Source organism: Dromaius novaehollandiae, chromosome W (genome assembly GCF_036370855.1).
Source record: "Dromaius novaehollandiae isolate bDroNov1 chromosome W, bDroNov1.hap1, whole genome shotgun sequence".
NCBI classification, from domain to species: domain Eukaryota; kingdom Metazoa; phylum Chordata; class Aves; order Casuariiformes; family Dromaiidae; genus Dromaius; species Dromaius novaehollandiae.
The window spans coordinates 38,350,227-38,362,298 of record NC_088130.1 but is presented as its reverse complement, the minus strand read 5'-3'; the positions used below and the strand labels follow the sequence as shown (position 1 = coordinate 38,362,298).

At 36.4% G+C, this 12,072-nt stretch overlaps 1 protein-coding gene across 11 annotated transcripts in view; it reads right to left on the bottom strand.

Moving 5' to 3' along the window:
* LOC135323497 (myocyte-specific enhancer factor 2C) overlaps positions 1 to 12,072 on the bottom strand; it is a 126,931-nt gene that overhangs the window by 71,778 nt on the left and 43,081 nt on the right. For 10 of the 11 annotated variants that reach the window (XM_064500791.1, XM_064500793.1, XM_064500797.1 and 7 more), the window contains exon 2: positions 7,607 to 7,804. In XM_064500791.1, the coding sequence (XP_064356861.1) occupies positions 7,607 to 7,660 (54 nt within the window). In that variant the 5' untranslated portion in view covers positions 7,661 to 7,804. The remainder of the gene's footprint in view (positions 1 to 7,606; positions 7,805 to 12,072) is intronic. The other variant, XM_064500790.1, reaches the window with a different exon arrangement.

Genomic DNA, 12,072 nt, shown 5'->3' with positions numbered 1-12,072 from the left:
TTTGGTGGGGGGCTGGTATGGCGTTTGGGGTTTCTTTTTTTCTTGGTTCTTAATTTAGTCACTCAATTCTAGTCCATTATTTTGAAATCTCACAGGCTCTGACTGGCTAATTTTGGGTGACTGAGCTGTAATAGTAGTGCCGTTATGAGAACTCCATATTTGTCACTGACAATCACAGTGTATATGCTTACATTTTATGTTTAAAGTAGCAATCCTGTGCTCTTTCAAGCAATTTGATACAGTCAGTGGCAAAATATCAGGGTTCGCCTTACTTCTTCCTATCCTAATTATAAAGAAATATAGTTGCTGACATAGGAAAATGAGAGAAACAGGGAATTTTCACATAATCCTTCCCATATACGTTTCCTGCCATTAAACATGTGTGAATGGCTAAGGAAAAGAGGGCCCACTTATGTATCACAGTATCTGATACATGCGCTGCCTGGTCAAAAAGGAATATTATTCTGTTTGTTCACCTGATATGTCTAAATTTCAGACACAGGAACCAGAGCAGCCATGGTAGATAGAAGGTATGTGGCAAATAGGAAGTACCACATGAGGAATTACCTTTAGACAGTGAAATCCAGCTGGCCACGTACAAACCAAGGGGCTTTTGGCTGAAGTGCCATTGCCAGACACCTAATTGTATCATATGTTGAAACCTCAATAACTATTACAGAGGCAACAGCTCCTGTCATAGTCTCTCTTCTACTTCCTCCTATTTGATTTTGTTTAGCTCTGTTTGTCATATGAAGAGGCTTGCCTGCAACAGTCTTCACAGTAACCCTCAGTGGAACTGGGAAGCGGAACCAGTGCAGGATTCGCTCTAGACAAACCTTCCTTTATGCAATGGCTGGGCATGTCATATTAAATGAAAGGCCCTTTAAAGTGCAGTGAAGGACTCTTCAGCAGCCTGCTTCCATGTTCTTAAAACCCTCCAGCATAACTTACAGCAGTGATTTATGCTGGTAAAAGAACTATTGTCCTGGAAAGCCTCAAGCATACTGAGCTACGACTTGCTGAATACTCCAGCTAAAGAGGAGTTCTGAGCAGGATGCCCTAAAATTATAGCTATAACAAATAAAATGCTCATGATTAATCAGTATAAAAAAGAAGGTTTTGTATTTCTTTGTTACATCCTATTTTTAGTGTATTAGTACATAAACTACAGATCAAAAACTTAAAAGAGTGATTTCAGTCTATCCAAATCTTTAACATGATAGTGGATTATTTTTTCTTCATGAGTCAAGAGAAGAGGGATAATTTGAAGATGTGTTAATTAACAGATAATACAGCAACTCAGAAATTAGTAGGTTAGGCAGTATTAAGTATGCTTCACAGTTTAAATTACAAGTTAAGATCTAAAGAACTGATAGAGAGGCAAGAAAAATAATGGTCAATTTCTGCTATTTCATTTCCTTTTGTTCAGTCAGACAGATAGGATTAAATCCATTATATATTGAGGTATACATTATATATATGTTCTAGGCAAAGACATCATATAAATGAGAAAATTCATCTCTATCAAATACACACTAGCTAATATAACATACACGAAAGCTGAATTTTTTATTCTGTATCCTATCACTAGTTTTGGCAGGTACAAATAGATGTTTAGGGTAAAAAACATGTTTACTAGTTCTGTGCAGCTAAAATGTTCACAAGGTAAAGGTCAAAGAATATTTCATTCCCTGCTGAGCAAATGGTCAGGAAGCACATTTGTCTGCATTTCCTGTCATAACAGGAAGAGTGTAACTTCTTCCTTTCCACAATGGCTTCAGTTCTGCTTCCCACCTCCAGCTCTTTCTCCCCCAGGGCTTTCCAAACCATTCCTTACAAGACAGCAAGGCTGTGCCTCTGTCTGCATTAGTTTTCAGCTGTACTATGTTGGCAGATGCCTCATTTACCGTCGCACTCTCTTTACTTAAGCTTCTTGCTCACACTTCAAATTAAAAGTAATTTGACCTAAATATTTACCTTACGCTAATTCACTCTAAATTATGCTCAAAACATACATTTGTAATACAAGCACACTTAACCTTAAATATAATACATTCTAGAAATTCATGATTCAGTTCAGCATGTATTTTAAAACTGTAGCTTTCAGGTAGTCTGACGCAAAATGAAAAGTGCTGTCACAGCTGTACAGACCAGTACAGTTTGAGAAGCATGAAAACTTGGGGTGTATTCTTTGCCTACAGAAAATTAACTTCCCCTCTGACCAGGGCCAACCGTAAGCGATATATTCCAAAGATATGGCTCATCACATGCAACCGAATGTAAGCAAGAGGGAGGATTCTAATATGTAAAAGATAAAGAGAATATTATGTTTAAAACAAAGGTTCATTGAGCAGTAGGATGCTTAGCTGCACAGTTTAGCATTTATATTTTCATCTGAAAACATTTCCCTGGGGAGAAAAAAAATCCTAAAATCTCAGATCTTGTATAAAATCAAGAAATCTCATCAGGGAAGAGAGAAAATATCAGGATACTAGTAGAAAAAAGTTTCCTCTTTAACTTGCACTTGTGTTAGCACCAATATGCAAGACTCTCTTCTGTTTCTACAGGGAAGGTTCTGATTCAGCCGACAGTCTTTTACTCTTTCCTTTTAAATAGCGCTGAAGCACAGATAAAAATAGACGCACGTAAGTCTGAAATTAGTTTTGAAACTAGCAGCGTTCAGTATCGAAGTCAGTAGCACAAATCTAGGTCTTCCTGCAAACGGTCGTTTCCCTCCAGGATATTCTTCCCCTGCCCCATAACCTCACTTCACTCATCTGCTTTAATTTGTTCTCTGTTGAGCTGATAACTGCAGCGAGTTTTGCTTTATAGCTCTACAGATTTGCTGGAATCAAAGAATGATACACATGAAAAAGTTAAGCAGCAAGTGTTTGTTACTGTAATATTCGACAGAATTACAGAGACAGGCTACTTTCAAAAGGGTGTCTTAATATTTAAGTGTCTTAATATTGAAGTATACACTTCCTATGGTATTTAATAACACTTAAGCCCCCAGCAGCTCATTACAATTTGAAAGAGATGTTTCAAACAAAGTGTGCAGAATCATTAGTTAGGTCAGCTGAGTTTAAATTGGGAATCTGACAACAGGATGCTTCACAAGCAGAAAAAGAAAAAAAAATGCAACGATCAGAGGGATAAATCATTGTATAAGATCGCTGTATAAGACCAGATCTTTCTTGATTTTAACTAGAAAAATCAGCATATTAAAAGTAAGAGGGCGTTCCAGACCTTCTTCCAGAATGTCACTGGGTCAATATGCCCTCTCTCCTGGGTCAATGTGCCTCTGAATTTAGCTCACAGACCATGAATATAATGAGACTTTTTTTTTTAAGTGACCTTATATAACATTAATACAATATCATTATGTCATTACACCTATTTATTTTAAGCCTGGGCAGCCCTGCCTGGATTGATAAAAAGACAGTTTCAGATGATCCCCATCTATGGTAGACCACAGAAGGCCCTCATTAAAACTAACAGAAATGTTTCAAACTGATGAAAAATAAATAGGAAAAATTATAAGGACTTTTCTGAGGGGGATGAATGCAAAATTTCCTTCATGTGTTGGCCATAACAGAGCTAGCTGAAATTTTTTTGCACTTAAAACATGAAAATAATTTTCAGCCATATTTTTACAAATGTCCTTCCTCTTTTTCCAACAACCCAGAATTCGTCACAGCAGCCTTCACCAGTTTGATAGCAATTCCTGCACAAGGAACTTGTAGCCGTTAGGAGCTTCCGACATCAGATATCAGCGCTAATATTTTTGGCTACCAGTTCTGTTGCTGGTGCCACTAGTATCAAGCATGCAGCCTACTCTGAGGGGCTGCTGGCAGGGCTACCACAGTCTCATGGGCTTGAGCAGCACTACCAAAGATGTCTTATTCATCCCGCATTTACCAAGGCTATATTATCCGGTGTCACAGTAATAAAAAGAAAGTCTCTGGTCACATTGGCTGCTTATAACAGGATTCTCTTTAAAGTTTTAATTTACATTTAATACCATGATGGTAAACAAAATACACACTTAGTCTAAGAGTGGCAGTTATTTATACTCCTTCACCCTGTGGCCTGAAGCAGAGCAAAAGGGATTTTTTTGGATGGCTATGGGCATTTCTGAAAGTTTCACAGCTAAAGAGAATTTGGGATCATGCACAGAAGACTCAAACATCCTCGCCCCCTTTGTCGCCACATAATAATTATGAGGCCACGAAAATATAGCCAGTTGGCAGCCAACGTGAAACAATGTTAAATGAATGGCACCTCCTAGGTAAAAGCCTGGATTTTGCACTCCCTGGAGTCAGTAACAGAGCTCTCATGAGCTCCAAGGTAACAGGACTGGGCCTCTAATATCTAGGCTGTAATAGTTTTCCTTCGACGTACCCAAAGATTTTTAAGTTTCAGTAGTTTCGGGAAAAGTACAGATGCCTATATTGCACGTTTTTGTGAGTGTTGCAGCCAGAGACATATGACTTTTTAGACTGTTTTAACTTACATTTTATATTAGGATGGTGAATAAAGTACGTGAGTCCAATGAACTAGACTTTCTCAGATGAAATCCTCTTCTAGGGAGGGCAGCACCATTTCTGTCCTTCCCGATCTGCTCACACAAGCACTTTGAACAACAGAGGAGTCTCCTACCATAGCAGACAGCAGTGTGGAAGAAAACAGCTGTTTACTGATAAAGACAAATAGTGTGTCCAACGATTAACCTAAAGAGTTAGTCAGGACACTGGGCAAATGAGAGGAAGAGCGAGGGTAGAAATCATCTTCCACAGGCTTTGTAACAATTTCAACTCTTTTGCAGAAACTGTATTATCGAAACAGCTGCATCCTTGCAATGGGAGAGGGCGGAAGAATTCAACTACTGCTATATCCCTTGGTTCTGATTCATACTCCATCTATCTTTCCCTTGTATGTGCTGCCCTGCAGAGAATTTATGTGCTTGAAAAAGCTGAGGATGCATGAACCATGTAGATCACATTCCCATCTAACATGCCTTGCACTGTAAAACCATACTATGTTTGAATATAAATAACAATACGGCAGTTTCAAGTCAATGGATTTGCTGCTGTTCTTGCAAACACTTTCTGGGAGCTAGTAAGAAGGAGAAAAAACCCCAGTCTTATGAATAGTCCTCCTTCCATGTCATGGTAAATGGACCTATGAATAAGCTTTGCAGAACTGTGCTTTGTTTGGGGTCTTGATTTATTAATCAAAAACTTTTAACAGATTTTCCCTATGCAACCTTTTAATCTAGTCTAAACATTCAAATAGATTTATGATATCAAATATGAAAAATAACACAGGAATATAAGCCAGTTGTTATTTAAAGATTACTGTAAGTATATAAATTGGAAAACTAATCAAATGATGCAACTTCTCACAGAAGCAGCAATAGCTCGTGGAATATATTATATTGTAAGAAACAGTAAGGCTTGTAAAAGAGTATCTCATACAAACTCTTTAAAGAACTATCAGCTATTAGTGAAAATCCCATTGTGTTTAATCATTTATAATGGCTAAAACTCGAAAGCCTGATCTCACAGTCCAACTGAATCAGTGGAAATCTTTTCACTGACTTCTCTGGGCTTTAAATCAGGGTGCTAAATATAAAGAGGATGAAACCTAGTAGAAACGCTTTCTAAATTATGTTTCAATATAATAGTAGAAATGGGAAGCAGAGTCAAGCCAATCATATTGGGTGGAGGCTAAAGCACAGTAAACTGTACCTTCAGCTTCTCAGTGTATCTGGCTAATCAAAACTATGGAAATTATCAAACACTAGCAAGATAAGTGCTTTCTGCATTAATACTACAGTTGTTGATATTCCAGTGTTGTAGCTTTATTGATAATTATTCATTCTGAAATTTTGAAATTCTACAGTGAATGACTTAAATGCTTGCTGTATTCATTTTTAGAAGTAAATTTACTCTTCTTAAAAGATATCTGATTGACAGAACTGAGGACTGAAGTCCTCCATAGGTCCAATATTTGAGTGAACATGTTGACACTGAAGCTATTGTATAAACTAATGTTACTAAGAGCAAAATTTTATAGCTTTATTTACAAAATAATAATTGAGGTACACTTTGAAAATAAACTACGGTAGTATGGAATAGTTCAAAAAATCAGTGTCTTAATGGTTAATGGTATATGCAGTTCAATATTGCACATCCAATTTCAATTCCAGGCTATAAACCAATTAAAACAAATCTGGTGTTGGTTTTATATTGACAGAATTATTGCTTTTTGGCTTGGCCCACAGCACTAAGCAACCTTTAGGGAGAATACAAACTGTATCCCCCATAAATCCTTGTATATTTTTTCCTTCAAACTTGGTTTTCTGCCATGAAGAATACAAGTTACTACCCACATTAGAGAATTTACAAATTCTAGGAAAGCACACTTAAAAATTACAATTTGTTGTTATAGTAAATTGAGTTTATTCTCAAAAATAAACTTTTTTAAAAAGTTTAATCAATGAAGTCTAACAACAACATAACCATTTCTTATAAAACAACTTGAATATGTAAAGAAAATAGGTCAAATGAATATAACTAATATATTTATAATAACTCAGTATCAGGTGCTTAAGAAACAATTACAGAAAATTACTCCTAAATTGCAACCACATGTATGCAGAACACTGGACATAGTGTTAAATAATTTTAATGAGAATTTCTCACACTTGTGAATCTCCAGTTTCAACAAAACATCCATCAGATACATCAGATGTAAACAACAATAGCTTTTCACTGATTTTGCTGTAAATTCAACTGCTGAATTTTATTTTTTTGAAAATAGAAAAGCAATTTCTCTAATTTATGATCATTTTTTAACTAACAGGGGCAGTCTTGCTAATATGCGATGTTGAGCTACTCAGCCATTTCATTTAAAACAGTAATAATAATTAATTAACCAATCTTGGCAGACCTATTTAGCCACAGCACTGGTAGGGAAACTTTGTCTCATGACTGCAACATGCCAGTATTATTGGATGTTGGTTTTAGAGTGTGTTATAATGCACAAATTCTTTTTAAATTCCATGTTCAGACAAAAAGCACAGTTTTTTTTTTGAAGTACTGACATTTTTCTATGCAGGAGGTAAAAATAAAAATATTGCAAACATGTAAAAACATGAGTAATTTGAATTTATGAATTTAAAAGAAAGTCCTGATGGAAATAAAGTCAGAGAATAATAGTTCACAAAATACAGTACTGTAAGCCCTAAACCTGTAGCAACTTTCAGATGCGCTTAACCATATATATTGTACCTTGAAGTCAAAGAGACGACAGAAAGGACTCAAAGTAAAGCATACACATCGGTCTTTATAGAATCAAGGTTTACATTAATATATTCCTAGCTACTCATGTTACTAAACTTGAAAAAACTACATGCAAAGTTTCTGGTTGTTTCCAAAAGTACCCATTCTTTGATAGTCTTCCATACATTGTGTATATGTATACACATGTGTACGTGTATATATGTGTATATACAAAGTTACCAGCCTTTTAATAATTTCTAATAATGTTACCCTAGAAATATAATATGATGTTCAAACGCGTTATTTTTGCTACTCACCTGTCTGTTACGTTCATCCATAATCCTTGTAATCTGAATCTTTTTTCTCCCCATAGTCCCCGTTTTTTTTTCTCTCCTTCTTCCTTAAAATTATGTATTTTTCCCTTCTCTTTTCTTCCTCTTTCCCGTTTCCTCAAAACAAGTCTCCTTCTTCAGCACTTGCACTACTCAGTTCACAGTCCCCTGCATCCGTTCCTGCTAAACACACAAAGGAAATCAAATGTTACTACAAAATTGATAACCAGATGAAAGTGACTATAGGAAGTTGACCCAGTATCCTAATTATAATTTAGTGTACAAGTTAATTATAATAAATATTTACTGCATCTATAGAGTAATGCACAGGGAAATATTTATAATATAATTCAAAGGTTTCTTTCTGTGAACGACCCTACAAATCTCTCAGGAAAGGAGTAAAAGCACCAAAATGCACATTGCCAAAACTTTAACAGAATTAGGTATCTCTAGTTTTAAGTATCACTCACTGCACTAGTATGAAAAATTACCCAAATTAGAGAGTTAATGAACCTTTCTGTACCTATGTATGCTAAGTAGGCCAGCTAATTCATTTCTGAAAGGAAAACAATCTTGTGTTTTGACAGCAGAGGTGATAATGTTCCTCATTATGCAAATAGGATGGACCTTTATTAAAGCGTTATTTGATGTATGAAAAACATCAGCTAGTTTAAATCCAAAACTTTTAAACTTATTCTTTAGGAATATAGACTATGCAAGTATTACTCAAGATACTTCAAGTTGTGTGTTTTCCCTCATTTCATTTCCAAGTAAGTTCCAAGTTGTTTTGGTGGGTGATTTATAACTAGCAAACACGTACATCTTTCCTTGTAAGAATTTTTGCACAAGAAGCCAAGCTACGTAGTCCAGAGTAGTAAGGACAGACAATAAATAAAGAATGTTTTCAACAAATATTTTCACAGTTTTAGTAATGAACTGATATTAGCTCCCTGAGCCTTACAATTATAGTTGAATTGCAAAACTAAGGACAGTTAGATGTAACACATAAAAATAGATGCAGTGAGCCTTCCCTCTTTCACAAAATGTCATAAATCACAATTTTTAGCATGTGCAAAACAATTTTAAGCAACAAAAGACTAGATAACATATAAGAAAATAGATAAATGATATTCTATCATACTAAAATGAAAGATGCTTACGCTTTTCTGTTTTTAACCTTTTTTTACCCTATTTTTATATTTACACGTCTTGAACGTAACAGGATAGTTCTTTTAAATACAGAAGAGAAAACCAATCTGAAAATGAATCACTTTAAATGATTTTTTAAATTTTGTACTTGGTTCTACATTGTATTAAAAATACTTATTCAGTAACCAAAATTTAATAATTTTAAAACAGAGGTTGATGTTTCTTTACTTATTTTAAGCTCATGGTCTCACAGCCAACCTGCTAAATTCCCACAATATGTTACGTAACACTAAGCCGATGTCCTGGCCATTTAATCCATTATTTGGCTCTGATTCAAAGCTACTGAGGTAGAAAAGCTAGACTTCACTCATTCTGATCTTCAGTTGTCTCTTGGTTTTCTTTGCATATATTAAACATTAAACTGCTCAGTGTTTTATCACTCTAAGAAAAAATGAGTTAACAAATAATCGGTCAGCTGGAGTTTTAGAACTAGCCAGTATGATATAATTAATTTGGGGGGTAAAACAAAATTTCAGGTATAACATGCACTACCTTTCTGTACACAAACGTCTCTTTATATCACCCTAAATCCTTACTGTAAGGCAGGATATGGCATATAACATGGAACAATTCATATTGTCAACATTATAAAGTGTAAAGACTGCAAAAATTTTTTTGCTGCTTTTCAACTGTCTGAAAACTGTTCAGCAAGTTTTCACTGCTTAAAAAGACAGAACGGCTCTTGATCATATTTATCGCAAAAATAAAAGTGCACAACATTGAAATAAGTTAAGTAGAATAAATGTATTTATACAAGGCTTTTTTCTAAACAAAACTAGGAGACAGTCTTATCTGATATTCAGTGTTGACAAACAAACCCAGGCTATTTTTAGAAACAGTTCTAAATTTCCTTGGACTGGGTTTCTTTCCTGTTTTTCCTATAGTCTTACCTCTGATACAAAGAGCAAGTTAGAATGGTGTTTCCCATGCACATGCAGGACCCAAAGGAGTCTAACAGGCTTTCTCTGTAACAGTAAGCCAATACGCTAATCCACAGCAAATGCATATGGAACAATTTCCTTTCCTTTCATTCAGCTGAAGCCGGTGGCACTATCGGCTTACAGCGCTATGCCTGCCTAAGCTCTTATTCACTCGAAGGTGGAAGGTCAGGGTGGACAGATTAGAGCAGTGGTGACAGGGTTAGCACGGATGAGAGCTGCTTTGCAGATCAAGATTCTGGTGCTGAATGAGTACAGAAAAATCACTGAATACTGAGAAGAAATACCAGGAAGGGCACACGCAAATCTTAGTGGAGCAGCAATATGGTGAGTCCCTCCCACGCACTTATTCAGTTCCACATTTGAGACCACACATCAGTTTCTGCAGTCCAGTCTTCAAACAACAAAAAGTTTTATAGACAGTTTAGAGTCAGAACACTTAATTCCTATGTTCTACATAAAATTATCTTAAACTAATCCATGCAGCACTTCATGAGCTGCATTTTGTTCTTCATTACCTGGGACAATCCACTAAGTACACTAATTTTACTCTAAGTGGAAAAATAGATGAGGGAAAACAAAGGTGAGGGAGCAGGATGATTTTGTTATTAAATGTTATCATACAATCTCAGAAAAGCTGAAGGAGAAAAAAAATGTGTTAGATCATATATATCCATCATCCAATTTGCGAAGAAATATAATTCTACTTTTCAGAGGCAGCAGGTTACCTTTTCTTGAATTCATTGACAAAAAATAGCGCTCTCATTTGCTTAGTCTAATTTCAAATAAAAGCTATTCAGTTTGTCTAGCAAATTTATTTCCTTTTTTATAATTTCTGCTATTTTTACTGCAACTAGAAACAAACTGGAAATGCTGCAGTACTTGATATCTGTCTTACTATTTATACATATATACACATACCAACACAGGCAGCTTCATGTGCTTACTTCATATGCGTGTGTCTATATTCTGCTTATTTCATTAGTACGGAGGGATACGCATCCCGTAAAAACTGCCTTTTTGCAGTTGGGTTGGTTTCAAATTGGTTGGGTTCAGAGGAGTGAATCATGACATCTGATTCAAGGGTGATAACCTTCCAAGGTAGGCAGCTTCAGGGTCAACTAGAGGGTGAAGAACTATGGGGACCAGCAGATCTCCATGGCTCTGTAGAGCTTCAGCGATGCTCCCGATGCTGTTTTTGAAAGTTCTTGCAGGATTAAGGATTACACTCTGAAGTATTTAAAGTTCCCGTTAGCTGATTGAACTGTATTTCCCAAACACAAATAAAGCACACTAGCTAGAAAACTTGAAAGTACTACGAAACTTAAATAGTACTGCAGGCTTTCATTATGCAAGAGAATCTAAAAAGGAACTTAAAATAATTCCAGAAGCTTTGCTGAAATAGCATTCCACATAAAAGAAACCTTTCAACATAATGACATGGTTACATGTAAACAATTTGCATTTAAAGAAATACAGAGTTACATGCTGTGGTGTTACAGTCTTCAGCATTTTTTCTTTTTGCAAACCCAAACATTGAAAAAAAATCAGACTGCTTACAAAAAGAGGAACTTCATTTTTGGCGGGCTTCTGTTCGCTATATGATTTGGCAGAGGCAGCGATAGCTGAAGGGGGATAGATCTGAGCCTCGAGAAGGGAAAAGGACTAACGGACAAGTGCGGCAGATCATTCAGCCACTCCTCTCTGTCTCTCGTACGTTCACACACAAGCGTGCACAAGCCGACCCTCCCCACTCACCCGCACCCGCACACACACACGCTGCCCCTCTCTGCAACCCCGAAGAATCTCCACAGAATGGCAGGAAACACGCACGGAGCGGCCGGGGAAGGATGTGATGTCAGCAACCACGAACAATAAAAGGTGTAAAGGTGCTTCCTTCCCTAAACTGTTCCAGAAGTGCAAAATGGGAACCAAAACTCTCCACTTCCTTCTCCGAGCAGAACTGTCTGACTCTGCTCTGCTGCAACACCCCAGACAGAGAGCTCTTTGAACGAGTCACACCAGGGGCAATAAGGAGTGTCAAAACAGGAGAGCCAAAATATTTAATTTCTAAACAAGAAGGCAGCCAGAGCAAAACTAAGTTAAAATGTGCTGGGGATTAGTATTTTCACGGTTGCTTTACAAAAGAAACAAACTTGCCATAATGGTGTCTCTGTTCCACAAGCCAGCTTGCATTCTGAGTGGGTTAATTGGATCAAAATTAAAGAATCAAACCAACCCTTTCTTATTATCAAGACGTAAGGAAGCAAACAAAAAATGCTGTTCCCATTCTCTTACTGACCT